Source organism: Pseudophryne corroboree, chromosome 1 (genome assembly GCF_028390025.1).
Source record: "Pseudophryne corroboree isolate aPseCor3 chromosome 1, aPseCor3.hap2, whole genome shotgun sequence".
Lineage (NCBI taxonomy): Eukaryota > Metazoa > Chordata > Amphibia > Anura > Myobatrachidae > Pseudophryne > Pseudophryne corroboree.
Window position 1 is genome coordinate 819,772,337 of NC_086444.1, and position 22,200 is coordinate 819,794,536.

The window sequence follows — 22,200 nt, forward strand, 5'->3', positions numbered from 1 at the left end:
AAGTCTTAAGACATATTACAGCAAGTAACAGTGCAGCTCTTTGCCCAACACCCCACACAGACCCAAGAGAGCCCTTTAAAGTGAGGAGTGGAGCCAGCACACAGAACACAGCAGCACAATGTGTGAAAAACAGTGTATGTAGAATCAGTGCAGCAGTTTACCGCTGGTTTGCTCCCCCCTGTCTATGACCCCCTGGTACCAGTTCAGATAGTCTGTAACAGCGTGGGTCCTGGAGGAGCAGCGTGCATGCAGCCTTGATGATCCGCAGCAGCAGGAAAATGGCGCCTTCCCGCCGCTGGTCCTGCTCCGGGAAGCCCCGCCCCTTGCAATGGGGCATGTTCCCTGATAAGATTATACTGGCCACAAGTGTAAAACACCATGGAAAAAGTCATTTACAGTCCACACAAAGCCTTAGCTGACAGTGTCACTGCGGGGCAATAGCCCTGAGCCAGTTCCGTCCACGGCGGGCACCGCAGCTCCGGGCCCGTGACCGCCGTGCGACATGCCACCAAACTGCATTGGGGGCCCGCAAGTGTAACACTCACCGCACCTGGTCTTCGGCATCTGTTAGAGGGTGGCGACTAGCTGCTGGCGTGGGCACACATACTGACGATGAGTGATCAGCACCTCAGGAGCTCAGTGTCCTGTCAGCTGGGATTACAAACCATTAACTCTCAGGAGGTTGATTTGGTCCCCCCTCTAAGTCCCACAAAGCAAGTAGTCTGTCTGCCAAGCCAAGCAATAAACTAAATTAAAATTAAAAGAAAAATCTCTGGAGCTCCAGAGAAGTGCACCCGGCTCCTTGGGCACATTTTTCTAAACTGAGTCTGGTAGGAGGGGCATAGCGGGGAGGAGCCAGCACACACATACACACACTAAAAGTTTTAAAGTGCCAGGCTCCAGTGGACCTGATCTATACCCCATGGTACTAAAGTACAAGACCCCAGTATCCACTAGGACGTAAGAGAAAAGTAAGCAATTTAATCAATATGCAATGTGGACCTGATATGAATGGCCAACAATTCTCTGTAAAACTCTGCGGAATATGTGTGCGGCACGCTATATAAATTACTGATAATAAATAAATCTTTAACAGGCTACGGGAGACTGTTGATGTGCATGGGTGATCATGAGATAATAATTGAATTTGACTGAATGATAATTTGTTCAATGATTAATTGTTCTTGTTTGCTTTGATTTTTTTCTTGCTTTAGTTTTTGTAAAGGTTAGGGGTGGATCAAAAACTAGCATGTGGGAAGGTCTCTTTTTTCTCATGTTCTTTCCTTAGCACTATGCCATCTTTGCACTCCTTCTCTTTTGTATTCAGATCTGTTCAGTGACTTGTGCACAGGCTCCCTGAGTTCCAAACTGCCTCTACTCCCTGCAATTTACCACATTTTAACCTAGAAGAGAGTGAGCTGCCCTGCCCTGGTCCCATATCCTCATCTATACTAGGTTATCATTTTAGCGGGTGTAGTATGGTATGCCGGCGGTCGGGCTCCCGGCGACCAGCATACCGGTGCCGGGAGCCCGACCACCGGCATACCGACAGTGTGGCGAGCGCAAATGAGCCCCTTGCGGGCACGATGGCGTGCTACGCACGCCACACTATTTTATTCTCCATCCAGGGGGGTTGTGGACCCCCACGAGGGAGAATAAGTGTCGGTATGCCGGCTGTCGGGATTCCGGCGCCGGTATACTGTGCGCCGGGATCCCGACAGCCGGCATACTGAAGACCACCCCATTTTAGCAGTGTGTTATTCCTAGATTTGTCACTGTACACTGTATTGTACTTAGTTGCTCTGTTACTATGTATATTCCTTATACAGTGCTGCAGAAATTCTGTGGCCTTAACAAGTGAAATATTTTATTACCAATAATAATAATAATAATAATAATAATAATAATAATAATAGCTGTAAAACAGGGATTTTTGTCTTGGTATGAGCTAAGAGTTGTAAATTAAGTGAATCTTTTGTGGTCTTGAGTTTGGCTCATTCTATTTTAAAATGCTGTAGATTATCTTTGTTTAATTATTTTATGGGCATAGAGTGATGTAAATCCTGGGTAAATGGCTTTCACAATTGCTTTGGGAGGTGATTAGAGGTGTTAGGTGGAAAAACGAGTTTTATGGTAAGAACTTACCTTTGTTAAAACTCTTTCTGCGAGGTACACTGGCTCCACAAGGAATGGACAATGGGGTGTAGAGTAGGATCTTGATCCGAGGCACCAACAGGCTCAAAGCTTTGACTGTTCCCAGAATGCATAGCGCCGCCTCTATATCACCCCGTCTCCCAGCACAGGAGCTCAGTTTTTAGTTAACCAGCCCAATGCAGTAGCAGGAAGAGAGACGACAACGGTTAGTAGCCACAACACCACATTCTCACGACAGGAGACGTGTCAGCAGCTAATGCCATACCAACCCAAAGAAGCTAAGTGCGTCAGGGTGGGCGCCTTGTGGACCCCAGTGTACCTCGCAGAAAGAGTTTTAACAAAGGTAAGTTCTTACCATAAAACTCATTTTCTGCTGCGGGGTACACTGGGCTCCACAAGGAATGGACAATGGGGATGTCCTAAAGCAGTTCCTTATGGGAGGGGACGCACTGTAGCAGGCACAAGAACCCGGCGTCCAAAGGAAGCATACTGGGAAGCGGCAGTATCGAAAGCATAGAACCTTATGAACATGTTCACAGAGGACCACGTAGCTGCCTTGCACAATTGTTCAAGGGTCGCACCACGTTAGGCCGCCCAAGAAGGTCCAACAGACCGAGTAGAATGGGCCTTAATGTGATCGGGAGCAGAGAGACCAGCCTTCACATAAGCATGTGCAATCACCATTCTAATCCATCTGGCCAGAGTTTGCTTGTGAGCAGGCCAGCCCCGTTTGTGAAACCCAAACACAACAAAAAGAGAATCAGATTTCCTAATAGGAGCAGTTCTCTTCACATAGATACGGAGTGCCGGTACCATATCCAAAGACCGCTCTTTGGGAGACAGATCAGGAGAAACAAGTGCCGGAACTAAAGAAACCACCTTAGGTAGATAGCCGGGACGAGTCCTAAGAACCGCCCGGTCACAGTGAAATATCAGATATGGGGAACTACAGGACAAGGCACCCAAATCCGACACTCATCTAGCTGAAGCAATAGCCAGCAGAAACACCACCTTAAGGGAAAGCCACTTAAGGTCAGCTGAACCAAGAGGTTCAAACGGAGACTCTTGTAACGCCTCCAAAACCACCAACAAGTCCCAAGGAGCCACAGGCGGGACATAGGGAGGTTGGATACGCAACACGCCCTGAGTAAAGGTATGCACATCAGGTAAGGTCGCAATTTTTCTCTTAAACCACACGACAAGGCAGATATTTGAACCTTGAGGGAGGCCAGACGCAGGCCTACGTCCAGGCTCTGCTGAAGAAAAGCCAACAACTTGGCTATACTAAACTTGGAAGCATCATAATCGTTAGATGCGCACCAAACAAAGTAAGAATGCCAGACCCTATATGAATGACCGCCTCAGAAAACCCTTTAGCCCTTAAGACGGAAGCTCCAAGAGCCACACCGTCAAAGACAGCCGGGCTAGGTCCTAGTAGACACAGGAGGCCTTGAACGAGGAGGTCTGGGCGTTGTGGAAGTAGAATTGGACGCTCTGACGATAGGCCTTGCAGGTCTGAGAACCAGTGCCATCTGGGCCACGCTGGAGCTATGAGAAGCAGAATTCCTTTTTCTTGCTTGAACTTCCGAATTACCCTGGGCAGGAGTGACACCAGAGGGAACACGTACGGCAGCTGAAACCTCCACGGTACCGCCAGCGCATCCACAAATGCTGCTTGAGTCCGCTTCCCAATTCAGGACTCCCGGAATGAATATTGCCGATATGGCCGGTAGATGGCGTTCTGCCCACTGTAGAATCTGTGAGACTTCCTTCATTGCTAGGCGGCTTCGAGTGCCGCCTTGATGATTTATGTAAGCCACTGTGGTGGCGCTGTCCGACTGTACTTGAACAGGACGGTTCTGAATTAGATGCTGGGCTAGGTTCAAGGCATTGAAGATCGCCCGCAACTCCAGAATATTGATCGAGAGGAGGGACTCCTCCTTGGTCCACCGCCCCTGAAGGGAGTGTTGCTCCAGCACCGCGCCCCAACCTCTTAGACTGGCATCTGTTGTCAACAGGACCCAGTCGGATATCCAGAACGGACGGCCCTTGCACCGTTGTTGGTCCCGGAGCCACCAGAGCAGCGACAGGCGGACCTCCGGAGTCAATGAGATCATTTGAGACCTGATCCGGTGAGGCAGGCCGTCCCATTTGGCTAGAATCAGCCTCTGGAGAGGGCGAGAGTGAAATTGAGCGTACTCCACCATGCATCGCCAAATGTATCGACACTTGCGGACGAGAGAGGAAGCAACAAATCCTGTCCTGAAGTTTCAGGACTTTCTCTTGAGACAGGAACAACCGCTGGTTGTGAGTGTCCAATAGTGCTCCCAGATGCACCATGCTCTGAGCAGGGATCAGGGATGACTTCTTCCAGTTGATGAGCCACCCGTGGGCTTGCAGAAACCGGACCATCACATCTAGATGACGCAGGAGAAGTTCTGGGGAATTTGCCAGGATTAACAAGTCATCCAAATACGGCAGTATCCTGACCCCTTGACGGTGGAGTACCACCGTCATCACCGCCACGACTTTTGTAAAGACTCGCGGAGCCGTTGTTAAACCAAAAGGTAACGCCCGAAACTGGTAATGGCAGTTGCCAATCGCAAATCTCAGGTATTGCTGATGAGACACTGCTATAGGAATATGCAGGTAAGCATCCTGTATATCCAGGGAGACCATGAAGTCCCCAGGTTCCAAGGCCAGAACTATAGAGCGAAGGGTTTCCATCCGGAACCTGGAAACCTTCACAAACTTGTTCAATGCCTTGAGGTTGAGAATGGTCCGGGAGGACCCATTCGGTTTCGGGACTAGAAACAGCGGAGAATAGTACCCCCGACCCTTCTGCGCAAGAGGCACCTGTACAACGACTCCTGTATCCAGGAGGGTCTGTACCACCGAATGTAGAGTGTTTGCCTTTGTCTTGTCCAATGGGACATCTGTCTGGCAAAATCGATGAGGGGGTCGGTTTTTGAAGGCTATGGCGTAACCTCGCGTGACGACTTCCCGTACCCAGGCATCTGAAGTGGTCTTCAACCATTCCTGGGTATACCCTAGAAGCCGGCCCCCCACCCTGGGATCCCCCAGAGGGAGGCCCGCCCCGTCATGCGGCAGGCTTATCTGTCTTGGAAGCTGGCTGACGGGCCGCCCAGGCTCTTTTGGGCTTAGGCTTACCAGGTTTGGAAGTGCGGGCCTGCTTGTTGTACGCCTGACCTTTTGCTTTACCTGAAGGACGAAAGGGGCGAAAGGAAGTACCCTTAGCCTTCGACACAGAAGGAGCAGTACTTGGCAGACAGGCAGTTTTGGCAGTAGCCAAGTCAGCCACAATCTTATTTAAATCCTCCCCAAACAGAATATCTCCCTTAAAAGGGAGTACCTCCAGGGTTTTTCTAGAGTCCAGATCCACAGACCAGGATCTCAGCCACAATATTCGGCGAGCCAGGACTGACGTAGTAGAGGCCTTGGCTGCCACGATACCGGCATCAAAAGCCGCCTATTTAATATAACGAGAAGCTGTGACAATATAAGACAACCATTGTCTAGCATGGTCAGAGGAGATTTCAGCATCTAACTCCAAGGCCCATGCTTTAATGGCCTCTGCAGCCCAAGTAGCTGCAATAGTGGGCCTTTGTGCAGCACCCGTGAGGGTATAAATCGCTTTCAGACAACCCTCCACACGTTTATCCGTAGGCTCTTTTAGAGACGTGACGGTGGTGACCGGTAGAGCTGAGGAAACCACCATCCTAGCCACATGTGAGTCCACTGGAGGAGGCGTTTCCCAATTCTTAGACAGCTCCGGCGTGAGGGGATAGCGAGCCAGCATCTTCTTTTGAGGCACAAACTTCATACCCGGGTTTTCCCAGGGTTCCTGACGTATATCAATTAGGTGGTCAGAGTGAGGTAAAACTTGTTTAATCACCTTCTGACGCTTGAACCTGTCTGGTTTCTTAGGAGGAACGGATGGCTCGGGATCATCCGTAATCTGTAAAATTAACTTAATAGCCTCCAAAAGATCAGGAACATCCACATGTGAACCACCCTCCCCATCAGCCGTATCTGAGTCAGAACCTGTGGGGTGAGTGTAAGTGCCGTCTTCATCCGACGAGGTGTCAGTGACAGCAGTGGATTGTGAGGAGACAAGTGCTCGCTTAGAGGACCCCATGGACGTAGGCGAGTGACGGTCAGACTTTTTAGTAGTCAGGGACTGGTTCAACTTCTTTATTTGAGCAGATAAATCGTCCGCCCACGGCAGGTTAGCTGCAGGGACCACAACAGTTGCACCGGCATTGGGGGTCCCATGGGGGTGTTAGTTTATGAACTAGCGTATGCAGAAGCGTGGAAAAAGCTGCCCACGGTGGGTCATTATTTGCCCCCGTTGCCACCGTCCCACTGGGGGGCAAGGAGCCACCAGAACCAGAGCCCAAACCTGCTATATTCTTCTCATAGGTATCTGCGGCTTCAGCAACACCGGCAGTGTGTTCAGCCCCAGAACTGTTACCCTCAGAAGCAGACATGATATAACTTGCAGTACAGGTTGAGTATCCCATATCCAAATATTCCGAAATACGGAATATTCCGAAATACGGACTTTTTTGAGTGAGAGTGAGACAGTGAAACCTTTGTTTTCTGAGGGCTCAATGTACACAAACTTTGTTTAATACACAAAGTTATTAAAAATATTGTATTAAATGACCTTCAGGCTGTGTGTATAAGGTGTATATGAAACATAAATGAATTGTGTGACTGTAGACACACTTTGTTTAATGCACAAAGTTATAAAAAATATTGGCTAAAATTACCTTCAGGCTGTGTGTATAAGGTGTATATGTAACATAAATGCATTCTGTGCTTAGACTTAGGTCCCATCACCATGATATCTCATTATGGTATGCAATTATTCCAAAATACGGAAAAATCCGATATCCAAAATACCTCTGGTCCCAAGCATTTTGGATAAGGGATACTCAACCTGTATCAGGTAACACAGTACAATTTGTCAGCAGCACAATACCTCTAGCCCAAACCCCTGCGCAGTGTAGTCAGCACCAGCAGAGATAAAGGAGAGATATGGTGACTAAATCACAGATAAAAATACGTAATACAGTATATCTTTGTGAAAATCCTATATTAGATAAAACCTGACGCACCAAGACCCCTCAGGTTATAGAATATAGGGATAGCAGGTTGAGTGAAAGACACGAAATGGACACCACTCAGCTATCAATGCACACACAAATAGTCACAGTCTGTACAATGCAGAGGTTATTACTAACAATAATACTGCACTGGACTAGCTTATTACACAGCTATATAGTCAGTAGATATAACACTACACAGTAAGAACTGGATGTATATCACAGGGTAATTGTACTAGGAAACCCTGACTAAGTGCACTCTTTCTTAACTAACACTGACTAAAAAAGGCAGGTAGAATACTTAAGTGTCTTGTAAAGTCACAGCGCTGACAACCAGGCGGCTTTACATAGGAGGATTTGCCCAAGCATTCCCAGGAACAGGGAGCTGAGGGATAATGGCGCCGCAGACACTGCCAGGGAGTGAGGGAGAGACAGATATGCAGCTCCAGGGCGGGAACATTTGCAGAAAATGGCGCCCTGGGGCTGGGGGAGGGGCTTCAGGTCCAAGCTCTATCCCCCTGCTGGCAAAACCACCGGGTACTGTGGGCTCTAATAAAACGGTTTATAGAGAAAACCTGACCTGTCCCATGCCCTGCTGATCTAGTGGGATCGCCTGTACTGCCACAGTGTCCACCACCAGCGCGTGCGGCCCGCCTCCCACTGACCGTGCCGGATCGCGATAAAGACCGGGTCCTGCAAGCGGGGCCTACTTACCACCTCCCGAAGCGTGGCCACGCAATCCCGGAGAGCCCCCGTCGTGTGTGCCTGACAAGCAGAAAACCGGAGCCTCCTGCTGTAGTTACTCGGCAACCAGGGCTCGGGACATAGGTGTGCGCAGGGGGGGTGCCTGGTGCGCACAGGCACCCCCTAATGTCTGGCACCCAGATCTCACATGCCTGATGCAGAAATCGCCGAGCAAGCTGATTACTGTCCACTCTGCGCTGCACCCTGTCAGGACTGTATTACTGACCGGACGCCTGGGTTAATCAAGGGTGCCACTGCCACCGGCTTTCAAACTCCCGGCTCCATCTCCATGTACAAAAACAGCGTGATGTGATGTGATTACGTCATGCTGCTCGCGCGCACACCCGCCACATGCCCACCTCTCTCCTTCCTTCCTATGCCAGCGCCAGCCACTGATGAGGAGCAGCATGCAGCCAGCTTTCCTCTTAGGAAGACAAATTCAATACTGGCAGGCGGTTGGCAGCAACATTGACACGTCACTCGTTTTTCCATCAGCAGCAGTACTAGTCTGCGACTGTCAGTGTCAGTGAGTGACTGACTTGTAAATAAGCTGCTGCAGCTTGCAGAGGAAAGAGAGGGGGAGCAAGACCAGGCTGAGGAGGAGCAGTGTAATTGCAGTGAGTGCCATCAGGGATGTTTGTTTGGTGCACACCACAACATCTGACAATGTATCTGCTTTATTAGGATTGGTACAAGGGTGGATATTTTATATTGCGTTGACCGTCAATAGATGGTGCTAGACACGCCCAAAAGGCGGTGCTAGACACACCCCTCCGACGGTGCACCCCCTAATAAAATGTGCTGCGCACGCCTATGGCTCGGGAGTGTACAGCGCCGCTGGGGAGAGCCGGAGCTGTAGCCGTGAATGTCCACTGACATGTAACACTGCTGCTGCCCTTGAAGTCTTCACTTTTTTCCTCAGAAAAAAAGCTCTTCTTAGGGCTGCCTGGAGCAGCCCCTCTGTTAAGTGCCTGCTACTGCAGTACCAACTACAAAACTGAGCTCCTGTGCAGGGAGGCGGGGTGATATAGGAGGCGGCGCTATGCATTCTGGGAACAGTCAAAGCTTTGAGCCTGTTGGTGCCTCGGATCAAGATCCTACTCTACACCCCATTGTCCATTCCTTGTGGAGCCCAGTGGAGCCCGCAGCAGAAATGTTGTTATTTTAGTTGACGCTTGTGTTAAGGCTGGTAATCACAGATCATTATAATGCTTATATGAGTCGATTTATGAGCACAGGTACAGTACTTCTGGTGGATGATGCAGCCTGACTGAAATTGTTGCTTTAGAAAACTTTATTTGTGGTATAAAAAAAATTCAGTCAATCTATTATGAAGTGATTTATCTGAAGCACAACATATAACAGGCCTGCTGTAGGCCAGATTTCTTGGCCAATTCCTAAAAAGGGATAGCCACAGAGCTTTCAAAATACCTACGGGACTTCACTGTAGAAAGATAACAATAAGGAGAGGTATAAAAAAATGTACACAGGCATTGCATGGAACATGGAACACTGTGAGGACTATCATTAATGGAGAAAATGTGTCACAGATGAAACACTGCCAAGATTGTCCCTCCAGAGTTACTGAAAGGACAAGAGAAGACTTATCAGTAGCACAGGCGTAGCTAGAGTAAGCGCAGGGGCAGCCACTGCTATGGGGCCTGGGTCGCTTCTAGAGCCCGGCCCTTCCCTGCTCCCAATTATCCTGCCAGCCATGCGCTCTCCTCCTGATTTTCAAAGATGGCTTCTTGCCTTCTTCTTTCTTGGCACAACTGTTTTCCTGCCCCGATCTATAGATGTGTACACACGGTGAGATATAGTCAAAATCTTAAGGGAAGTTAATGCACATCTCAAGGTGTTAGGTGTCGATCTCGATGCACACTCCCACGGGGTCGGTATCACAAGGCAAGATAGACTGTGCAGACAAGTCATTCTTGACTATCTAGTGTACTATCTACTGTAGTACAGGCATGTCAAACTCAAAATCCCAACTGGCCCGAATAATCAAGGGTGCGGGCCGCAAGAAAAAGAAAGAGTCTTTTATACAATTTTCAAGTTTTTTTTTTAGAAAAACCAACAATAAAGTAGAATCAAAGAGATGTCAGTATCGTGAAGAAAACATTTACTTTAATGCAGTGGTGCAAGCAGGAAAAATGTCTTTGTGGTACTGTGTGAGCACTCCTTCAGCGCGCATGCCAAACAAATTGGTGTTTGATACACATATGGGGGCCACATACAAATATGCCACCAACAGTGGCAGATACACATATGCCACCAGTAGTGCAATGCCAGATACACATATGCCCCAATAGTGCCAAATACACATATGCCCCTAAAAGTGCCAGATACACATATGCCACTAAAAGTGCCAGATACACATATGTCCCCACAGTGCCAGATATACATATACCCCCACAGTGCCAGATATACATATACCCCCACAGTGCCAGATATACATATGCCTCTACAGTGCCTGATATATATATGCTCCCACAGTGCCAGATACACACATGCTCCATATGAAAATGTTGCCTTAAGGAAGCCCTAGGTCTAGTTACGCTCTCCTGTCGAGGCTCTCCTGAGAGGCTACCAAGAGGCCAATGGTCACATTACAGGTGCAGCAAAACTATAGTACAGAAACTGCTCCCGCTCATCGGGTGGCATTCAATTGTTTTTATTTGTAGTGCGAGTGCTCCATCATTGCTGCTCACACCCTCCTGAGATGGCAAGCAGCAATCCTCCCAAAGTCAGGCTTATAGGTACCCAACTTCCCTCCAAGGAATTGATGCAGAAAATGTACTAAGAATTGTGTCAGCTGTTTATTGCAATGTATTGGACATTGCTGTCGTATTGCAGTCTAAAAATAGAGAATTTACTAACCATCGGATTTGAACAATAGAACTGTGCTAATGATGTGGAGCAAGAATAGAGATTTTTACACTGCGCTCACCCCCGGTTTCTAATTGTGCATGTATATGCACTAGTGCAATAAATGGTGAAATGTTTGAATACGTTTCAAAATGATATTTATTTAAATACAATAATTGATAGTCCAGAATTCGTATATATGCGTGAATGAGCTCTGTTTGGCTATAATAAGCCTTATGCTAGTTGTGCAGGAGCACGCTTGCTTCTAGATATATTGAAATGAAGTCCATAAGCAAATTGATAAGTGGATTAGGAAAAAATGAAAAGGGTGGAAAAGTCTATTCGTTAAACTACAGGCCGCGGCGTCCCGCTGGTCTGTATGAATTGAGTGCACTTGTTTAAAATGACATGCCGTCACTGATGCTCAAGCAGTAGTGGAGATTGCGTGAGATGATGTGGAGTGTTTTTTTTTATCTACAGTAAAATCTCTTTGTATTCCCCCTATACAATAGACTCCTCTGTCAAATAGGTGTTACAATCATTAATCTGCGGCGGATTTAAAGCACTGCACAGATCAGCATGGTCTGTGCAAGCTTTATTATATTAAAAAGTCAATAAATGTTATACTTGCTCTATTTGGGATTACTGTATATCCAAATATGCCCCTCCTGCCCTTCCCCCCTACCCCATCATTCCCTTATGGGATAATCCTGCATTCCATCCAAGTTTTAACTGCACTCGCTGTCTCTTATGGATAGATGGGGGTATTAGGGTGGTTTCTGACCTCCTAGGTTTGGGTGGTTGCACCTCTCTGGATTCTTTACAAAGTAAATTCAGTATACCTACCTACTATTGTTTTATCAAATTTCGACACTTTGTTGGCTATCTTCTCCTCTGCTCATTTACTAGACCCATGACCCCATTTACGTCTTTGTGACTCTATAGTCCCCTTTTAAAGGGTATTATTTCTGTTCTTTATATCGTCTTGCTCCTTGTTAATTTGCTGATCACTCCGGGTCATGAGCTTCAGTGGGAAAAGGATCTGGAGAGTCCACCTGGTAGATGACACTTGGTCAATGGTGCGAGAGAGGGTTTCTAAGGCTTCTATCTCCCCCTTGGTTAAAGATAATGCTTATAAGATCTACTATAGATGGTACCTAGTACCTGCCCACCTATGTAAAATGTATAACTCATATTGGTGTTGGAGAAGGTGGTCATGCCCAAAGATAGCTCAATTCTGGGATGATACCACACACTAAATCGCTCTGGTCTCTTCTCCATGGCTGTTCAATAGAGGGCCTCATTAAACACACTGACAATCTGTCGCTTCACATTCTAAATGCGGCTCATTGTTTCATTGTGGAAATATGTTGATTCTCCTTCTCGCCAGCAACTCTCTTGAATAAGATCTGGCACTTGGTGGCCATAAAGAAAATATCTGCTTATCTACACAATTCTTCTCATAGGTTCCTCGTGACTTGGAGTCACTGGTGTATCTACAATATATAACAGGGAACAGAGGGACAGAATTGCAAAGTTCAGGTGTGCAAAGTTCATATAGATGCATTCAATAATATTTACTGCTATAACAAACATAGAAAGTGCCTGCACATATTATTTCGGGGTGTGCACACTTATGCAACCGCAGGGGTATAGAGATTTTTTTTTTTTAAATAAATTGTCGATTGATTTCTTTTTTGTTAGGATTTTTTAGTTTTAAGGTCATAATAAACTAAGGTGTAAAAAAAAGTCTGACGTCAATTTTCTTGATTTCAAGCATTACATCACTAATACCTACAAGTATAGGGTGTGAGTACTATCGTTCACTCCTCACCCCCACTATGTATTCTTCAGAGAAGACAGGAAATGTATCAAATTTGTAATTACTAATAGGTGTAAGCTGCATGGCAATGTAATCTCTGTATAGGGAATTGTCCCCTCTATTGCATACACAGTGGTATTTGTGCTGAATTACATGTTTTTCTGGTTGTATTTAAACATATTTCCATATTTTTATGTCAATATAGCAAATAACATAAATGAATGCTGATTGTATTAAAAAAAATGCTAGTTATTACTATGTCTTTGCACAGGAAGAGAACAATGTTTCAGAAAATCGTTGACCAGTCCAAGACTTATGATGACCAACAGAAATGGGTTGAATACCTGTCACTTGAAACAACAAGAAAAGAAATCATTATGTAGGTATATTATCAAATATGTGTAGTTTGTGATGCAATTATCCAAATACTGAAAGTAATTAGGTCTTAAGCAGACTTTGTTACCTGTAATTCTGATATGAGATAAGTAAATAGAAGCAAGAAAGGTGATAGAGAGACATCACGTTGGTATCTGTTTTAGGGAGTAATTCAGACTGGGGCGATCGAAGTCTATTAGTTCCTGGCAAGCATTACATAACAACCTTCGTGTGTTATGGAGAGATGGGTTTGGTATAAAATCCTGGCGGTCGGTATCCCAAAGGTCAGAATCCTGAGATCGTAATCCTGATGCTGAGAATGGGGACGTTTTTTTGGTAAGTATTTTACCCTTACTACTACTCCTAACACTAACTCACCCCTCCTGCAGTCTAATCCTAACCCTCCCACTAGTGCCCAACCCTAACCCCAACCCCTCATACTCACCTCAGGGGTCTATTAGCATTCTCTGTCTGGATTTTGACCGTTGGGAATCTCGACCGTCGGGATACTGACCGCATCCCAGAGAAATACTTCTACAGTGAGAAAGAGGATTTGTCACAAAACTAATGCAATCACTATGACAAACAACAAGTTGAGCCTTTATGGCTCTTAACAACAAGAGTAGGCCTGGGAGAATATGCTTAACAATGGGCAGGTATACTTTAGGTGACAAAATTAGCATACACAAATCTCTTAGATCCTCCAAGAGAACATTTTTTGTAATGCTTAGCTCAGTGCTTTGTACAATAAACACTTAGAATTTACAGTGTACTATACTAATGGTGGATTCTTCTTAAGTATAGTAAAGTACTAGATTACTAGTAGAGTAGGACCAGGCTACTGATGATTATGGCCAACTCATAGGAGCTGCACTGAAAGTAACATTTGCAGGATTGTTAATTCATTTCTACACTTGTGGTGTGAAATTCAATAATATCTCTTTTATCCCCTGTTCTTGTCTTGACTCTATCATTGAACAGTATACTCAAACTCTAAGGGGCCTATTTATCACCATCCGCATCCTTGGATGCGGATGTCATGTGATAAAATCGCCCAAACTCGCACTGCGATAATTGATTACATTGCAGGGATGTATCAATTATTGCATGCAGGGACAGAGCCTGCGATGACACTCCGCAGCATCATTGGGGTATTTTTCGTAAGAAATACCCCGATGTCCTGCTGCGCATGCGCCACCCCAACCAACAGCGCCACTGCCGCCGCTGCTCAGTCGATCCCCCCATCGCAACTACCCCCGCGCACTGCGGAACATCCCCATCCCCAGCAGGATAATATACTCACCTGTCCAGGGAGCCGCTGGGGCCACAGCGCAGCATATGGTGGACCCGGCGCCCGGCAGCGCTCATTGGAGCAGCGGACACCGGCTCCATGGACAGGTAAGTATGGCTTTTTTTTCTTCTTTTTACACTCTGAGCAGCTTGTGTGTCCATTGGAAACACAGAGCTGATCAATGGAGTCGGGTCCCGCTCAGCTTTCTCTGCCTGCCTATCGCAGTGCTGCCCTGTGATCTCGCCAGCCTGAGCTTGGCAAGATTATCACAGGGCACACTGCGGTATTTTTTCACTTTTTTTTTTTAGTAAATTTGGCCACGTCGCATTCCCCATTATAAGTATGGGGAATAAATGTGGGTTACTAAAAAAAAGTGAATTAAAGGGTTTGGAGCAGTTTTTCATGAAAACTGTTCCAAATGCTCTATAATACCTTCAGGTGATGCAAAAATAATGTGAAAAGGGTGTAAAAATAATGTTAATAAATCGGTTTCTAAAGCTGGGTACACACTTTTATGATCCCTCTGCTGATCAGGTTAATGCTTCCGAGCAGTGTGTCCCCAGCTTGACCTGTTGTCAGCCTCCTGCAAGCCCCGTATACACTGTGCTAGAAGTACCGTATCTCAGCCGTTGCAGTAGCATTATAAGCCGTTTATTGGCTAACACAACATACCTGCATACACAGCTATACAATCGATATCAGGTGCTTTCTGGATTTTTGGTTAAACCGAGCGCTTGTGTGTATTGCTAACTGGTGTTGTGTGAAGAAAACTTAAATAATGTAATAAGGAAAAATAATGTAAAAATAAAATTAAAATTAAAATTAAAAATAAAATAAAATTAAATTAAAAATGAGGGAGGGGGAGGGAGGAGGGGTAAAGTGCAATGTTTACAGCTCCTTTCAGAGTGATTGGTTGGGAGCTGTAAACATTGCACTTTACCCCTCCTCCCTCCCCCTCCCTCATTTTTAATTTTATTTTATTTTATTTTTAATTTTTATTTTAATTTTATTTTTATATTATTTTTCCTTATTACATTATTTAAGTTTTCTTCACACAACACCAGTTAGCAATACACACAAGCGCTCGGTTTAACCAAAAATCCAGAAAGCACCAACAAACAACCTGAGCAGCACTTTCATTCACAGCGCAGCAAACTATACCAAGTTTTAATCGATATCAGGTGATCGAGCAGCGGATTCTCTAGATGGGTACACAGCTTTAATGGAACTTTCTCTAGCATCCATAAGGGATATTGGGGGAAACGAGTATGATGGGGTATAGACGGGGTCCAAAGGAGCTGGTGCACTTTAAATTTCTTCAACTGGGTGTGCTGGCTCCCCCCCTCTATGCCCCCTCCCACAGGCAGTTTAGAAAAAAGTGCCCTCAGGAGAGGGTGCACATCTCTGCAGCTCCAGAGAGTTTTCTTCAATTTAATTTTAAACTTTCATTATTTTCGGTATGCTGTCTGGGCAACAGTATACATGCGCCATGGGAGTTAGGGGGGGGGGGCGTCACCGGCCTTACGAGGTGCAGAGCAGCTTCCTCGCTGCAGGACCCCTGTCCTGAGGGGTTGTTGTTCAGCGGGGCACTGCGCCTTGGCTGTCACAGCCGCAGCATGCCGCACACCCCTAACGCTGCCTGAAGGTGACATCGGTGGTGGGTCCCCTGGTTCAAAGTGCGGCTGACCACGGGCGCGGTGTATGGGACCTTCCTGGGGGGGTCCCGCTAAGTTCCCCTGTGTAGAACTAGCACAAAAGGGCTTGACTAGCACATGTATGATGTTTTAATCCATGAAGGAGACTTTGCCAGTATAAATATTCATTATAGCTCTGGCGCCATTAGAGGGGGTGGAGCTAACTCAGAGCAGGACCTGAGGCGTTTTGGCACCTTCCTCTGCTTGCAACAGCCATCTACAGCACACACAGTGCTTCCTGCCTCACAAGACACTCTGGAAAACTGGTACAGGGTGTAGCAAAGGGGGAAAGCCGCTTGTTTACACTATCCTGATCCTCTGTAGTTCTTAAATTGTTAGTGTTTACTGTGTTTAGAAAGCTGACAGCCTCACTGGGGCTGTGTAGCTCAGGGTGTGCTGGTGTCTTCTCTTATCTGTGTCACCTCTCACATACAGTAGGGCAGGCTTGCATTATAACTGTCTGTGTGTATGTGTATGTTATTGTGCTTACTGTGAAATATGGGTAAACACAAGCTGTGCAGTGTATGTCACACCAGATTCTCTCCATTATCTAATGATTTTGTTTCCTGTGAACAATGCAGTCAATCTTCACAAATCAGTGAAGGGGCTGGGGGAGGGGGTCCAGAGCCGCACTGGTTAAGGTCTCTTAAGACTATGATGTCTTCCCAGCTCACTGCTAATGTGCAGAAGACTCAGCTACTGCAACAAGCTGTTACAGATTTAGCTGCTAGGGCAGATGCATAGCCCCCCTCTCTCATGCAGGTCCACAGAAGCGTGGTTTACCTGCTCTGCTATCAGATTCAGATGATGATATTCAAGATGATGGGGATGACCTGGATTCCATTAGTGGGGATCCCGATTCTACTCAGGGTATTGAACCCCTCATTTTGGCTATAAGGGATGTGTTAAAGCTCCCTCTAGAGGACGCTGCATCACAGCAGTCGTTTTTCTTTGTACAAAACAAGCCCAATGTCACTTGCCCTGATTCTCCAGAGTTAGATGACTTATTCAAACAGGCCTGGAAAAATCCAGACAAAAAATTCCAATTGTCTAAAAATTTTTGCGCACTTTCCCATTTGCTCCTCAAGGTAGAAAATTCTGGGTGGAACCCCCTGGGGTGGATGTCTCAGTCTCTCGCCTGTCTAAGAGGGTGGTGCTGCCTGCCCTGAGCTCATTTACTATGAAGGATCCTGGGGATCGAAAGATAGAGACTACCCTAAAATCTATATACACTGCAGCCGGCCTTTCACAAAGACCGGTCATTGCGGGTTGCTGGATGACCCATGCTTTTCATTCTTGGGCCACGCAAATTCAGGGGGGCCTCTCGGGGGATATGCCCTTAGTTACTGTGGTAACCCTCCTGAAGCACATTCAGGACACTACTTGTGTCCTCTGTGAGTCCCTCAAGGAGATGGTGAACATTAATGCTCGGACGTCTGCCATGGTGGTGTCGGAGCGCAGGGCCTTGTGGTTGCATCAGTGGATTGTGGATGCAGAATACAAACATAATGTAGAATCTCTCCCCTTTTCTGGGGAATGGCTTTTTGGGGTTGAACCGGATGCATAGATTTCCAAAGTTACGGCTGGGAAATCCACGTTTCTCCCCTCTGGGTCCCCGCCGGCTAGACGCTCCTATCCGGGACCGTCTGTCCAGTCCTTTCGGTCTCACACATTTCGATCGAAGGCCAGAGGTTCCTCCAATGCGGCCAGAGGCACCAGAGGTAAGTCCAGAAAACCTGCAAGTACCAGTTCTCAGGAACAGTCCACCAGTTCTGCTTCCACTAAGGCTGTCACTTCAGCCGCGTCTGGGAGACCTCCTGCCAGGATGCCTGGGTCAGGGAGCTCGTTTCTCAAGGCTACAAGCTGGAGTTCGACAGTACTCCCCACGCAAAGATTTTTCAAATCAAGCTTACCAGCTTTGGAGGATATGCAAGTTATGTTGCAACAGGCTATCCGAAAGTTGGTCCAGTTCCATGTCATTGTTCCAGTACCACTACCGCAACGCTGCAAGGGGTTTTACTCAAACCTGTCTGTGGTGCCGAAGCCCGACGGTTCGGTCAGACCCATTCTAAATCTGAAAGCCGTGAATCCTTATTTGAGGGTGTTCAAGTTCAAAATGGAATCCCTGCTAGCAGTGATTGCGGGCCTGGAAGAACAGGAATTTATGGTCTCCTTGGATATCAAGTACGCCTATCTCCATATTCCGATTTGGCCTCCTCATCAGGAGTACCTGCGGTTTGCCGTGCTGGATGATCACTTCCAATTCCAGGCACTGCCCTTTGGCCTGTCAACAGCGCCGAGGGTATTCACGAAAGGTGATGGCAGAGATGATGCTTCAACTCCGGGTCCAGGCGATCTATGTGGTCCCTTATCTGGACGATCTTCTGATAAAGGCAAAATCCAGGAACCTTTGGTTGCTCCATGTCGACCGCACCATCCGTCTTATGTCCGACCATGGGTGGATCCTCAACTTACAGAAGTCCCACCTGGAGCCAACTTAGAGGCTCCTGTTCCTAGGGGTGTTGCTGGATACTGTGGCCCAGAAGGTGTCTCTATCAGAGGACAAGGCTAAAACGCTTCAGAAGATGGTCTGCATGGTGCTCTGACCTACTCGAGTGTCCGTACATCTCTGCATAATATTGTTGGGAAAGATGGTTGCCTCATACGAGGCAATCCAGTATGGGAGGTTCCATGCCAGAACATTTCGGTTGGATCTCCTGAGCAAGTGGTCCGGATCGCATCTCCAGATACACCGGATGATTCAGCTGTCACCTCAGGCCAGGATTTCCCTCCTGTGGTGGCTACAGTCCTCCAATCTCCTAGAGGGCAGGAGTTTCAGAATTCAGGATTGGACCCTCCTCACAATGGATGCGAGTTTGAGAGGATGGGGAGCTGTCACCCAAGGGGCGCAGTTCCAGGGCAGGTGGTCAGCCCACAAAAGCCTCCTTCCAATCAACATTCTGGAACTTTGGGCGATCTACAATGCTCTACTTCAAGCCTCTCCTCTGCTCAAGGATCACGCGATCCAGGTACAGTCGGACATATATCAATGGACAAGGAGGGACAAAAAGTAGAGCCTTCTTGCGAGTGGTGTCAAAGATACTCCTCTGGGTGGAAAGAAATGTAAGAGCCTTGTCAGCAATCTTCATTCCGGGTGTGGACAACTGGAAGGCGGACTTCCTGAGTTGTCACAATCTCCACCCAGGGGAATGGGCTCCACCATCTAGTGTTCCAGCAGATCATCATCTGGTGGGGTTGCCCACAAATAGACATGATGGCTTCTCGTCTCAACAAGAAACTTCCCTGGTACCCTCAGGCGAGGGCAGTGGACGCACTGGCATTGCCTTGGCTGCACCGGCTGGTCTACCTGTTTCCTCCGATCTCATTGCTCCCAAGAGTACTAAAGCGAATCAGGAATCAAGGTGTCCAGGCAGTTTTAATTGCCCCGGATTGGCCTTGGAGGGCATGGTACGCGGATCTTCTGGACATGTCCGTCGAAGACCCTTGGCCTCTACCACTCAGAAGAGATCTTCTTCAACAAGGACCGTTTGTCTACCCGGACTTACGGCGACTTCGTTTGATGGAATGGAGGTTGAGCGGAACATCCTAGCTCACAAAGGCCTTTCCAAGAAGGTTATTGCAACCATGGTTCAGGCTAGGAAACCTGTGACGTCAAAACACTATCATCATATCTGGAGGAGATATGTCTCTTGGTGCGAGGAATGCACGTATCCGCCTGCGGAGTTTCACTTGGGACGGTTACTATGTTTCCTGCAGGCTGGTGTGGATAAGGGCTTATGTCTGGGTCCCATTAAGGTCCAGATTTCAGCTCTCTCCATTTTCTTTCAGAAGAAATTGGCAGTGTTGCCAGAAGTTCAGACCTTCTTGCAAGGGGTTCTCCACATAAAACCTCCCTTTGTGCCGCCTACGGCAACCTGGGATTTGGATGTAGTGTTGACATTTCTACAGTCTTCCTGGTTTGAACCTCTGATGACGGTAGAAGACAAGTACCTCACGTGGAAGACGGTGATGTTACTGGCCCTGACTTCTGCTCGGCGTGTTTCAGAATTGGGGGCCTTATCATGTAAAAGTCCCTACTTGGTCTTTTAGAGGACCGAGCTGAGCTCCAGACTACACAGCAATTCCTGCTGAAGGTTGTCTCCGCGTTTCAGCTGAATAAATCTATTGTGGTTCCGTCCAGTTCTGACGCTTCTGCTCCTCCGGAGGCATTGGATGCTGTGCGTGCCTTGAAGATATATGTCAAGCATACATCTCGGGTCAGAAAGACGGATTCCTTGTTCGTGCTCTATGATGCGCAGAAGAAGGGTTGCCCTGCTTCAAAGCAGTCCATTGCTCATTGGATTATGCTTACTATCCAACAGGCCTATGTGTCGGCAGCCTTACCTGTTCCTAAGTCTCTAAAGGCCCACTCTACGAGATCAGTGGGGTCTTCCTGGGCGGCTGCCCGTGGAGTCTCGGCCTTGCAACTATGCCGAGCTGCTACCTGGTCAGGGAAGAACACTTTTGTGAAGTTCTACAAATTTGATACCCTGGCCAAAGAGGATACCCAGTTTGGGCAGGTGGTGCTGCAGCAGTCTCCGCCCATTCCCGCCTGTTCTGGAAGCTTTGGGACGTCCTCATCGTACAAGTTTCCCCCAATATTCTTTATGGATTCTAGAGAAAATAGGATTTTAATATCTAAATCCTTTTCTCGTAGTCCATATTGGGCGCCCGCCTCAGTGCATGGACTTTTCTGCAGGTTCTTGTTCTATAGTTACCTGTTCAGCTGTTGCTGTTTTTGTTACCAGCCGTTGCTGGTTGTTGTATGTTAGTGGTGTGCTGGTGTGTATATCTCCCCACCTTTTCTGTTCTCATGTTCCTTCTCTCATATATGTCCTTTCTCCTTCGGGCACGTTTTTACCTATAACTGGCTGTGGGAGGGGGCATAGAGGGGAGGAGCCAGCACACCGAGTTGAAGAAATTTAAAGTGCACTGGCTCCTTTGGACCCCGTCTATACCCCATCGTACTAGTTTCCCCCAATATCCCTTATGGATTACGAGAAAAGAATTTACCGGTAGGTATTAAAATCCTATTTTTTTCTTCCTGTAAAGGCAATGCTATAAATCTGAATGCTACATGCTTATTTAATAATGTTATGGTTAATCTGCAGGGCTATGATGATGACAGCCTGTGATTTGTCTGCTATCACCAAACCATGGGAAGTCCAGAGCAAGGTTGGATGTTACTTTAACTTTCAATCATAATGTACTGTATGCTTTGTAAATGCGCTTTAAACATGTGAGTATTGTGAATTTTATATATGTGAGTTTTATGGATGGTCTCGCCATCATTCTTGATTACTATATTCATCTAATCTCCATCCTTCCAAACTGTCACCTCACCCCTCTTCAATCTCAACAACGATGCCCACCTATGCCAGTATTTCATTGCTCTATCTCTGCTGCCTTCTCTGCCAATCTCTACACCGTCACTCCTTCTTATACATAATCAAGTTTACAGTCCTCTGACTCATCTATAAAGCCCTAAATCATTTCCTACCTGTGTACATCTCCAGAAATTTAAAGAAGGCTTTAATCGCACAGTCCCTCTTGACCTCTTTGCTCTATCAATGACTGCCGCCTCACCCCCTCTCTGACCCCTCTTTCCTCTTTTGCCATGCTTGAGTCTAGACAGGCCTGGCCAACCTGTGGCTCTCCAGATGTTGTGAAACTACAAGTCCTAGCATTCCCTGCCACAGTTTTGCTATTTGGTAATGCTAAAACTGTGGCTACAGCATGCTGGGATGTGTAGTTTCACAAAAGCTGGAGAGCCACAGGTTGGCCAGGCCTTGTCTAGATGGTTATAATCAAATTGGTTGAGGTACAAATTAAGTCACCTGTGCTCAAACATGAATATCCTTAAAACCTGGCCTATAATGGCAGAGTTTGGTAAACTTTGCTTCAGGGAGCACATGAATGAAGATGTCAGTGACATCTGGGATTTTATTAGAGTTTGTTAATACCTGAGCTATCTGTTATCACTCTCCATGCAAGTTAATGTACACTGCTCAAAAAAATAAAGGGAACACTTAAACAACAAACTGTAACTCCAAGTCAATC

The 22,200-nt window shown here is 46.9% G+C and overlaps 1 protein-coding gene across 1 annotated transcript in view; it reads left to right on the forward strand.

The window, feature by feature from the left end:
* The window catches only part of PDE6B (phosphodiesterase 6B), a 132,622-nt gene that overhangs the window by 97,470 nt on the left and 12,952 nt on the right, over window positions 1-22,200 (forward strand). The window contains exons 17-18 of the mRNA XM_063919537.1: window positions 12,992-13,099; window positions 21,252-21,315. Of these exons, the coding sequence (XP_063775607.1) occupies window positions 12,992-13,099; window positions 21,252-21,315 (172 nt within the window). The remainder of the gene's footprint in view (window positions 1-12,991; window positions 13,100-21,251; window positions 21,316-22,200) is intronic.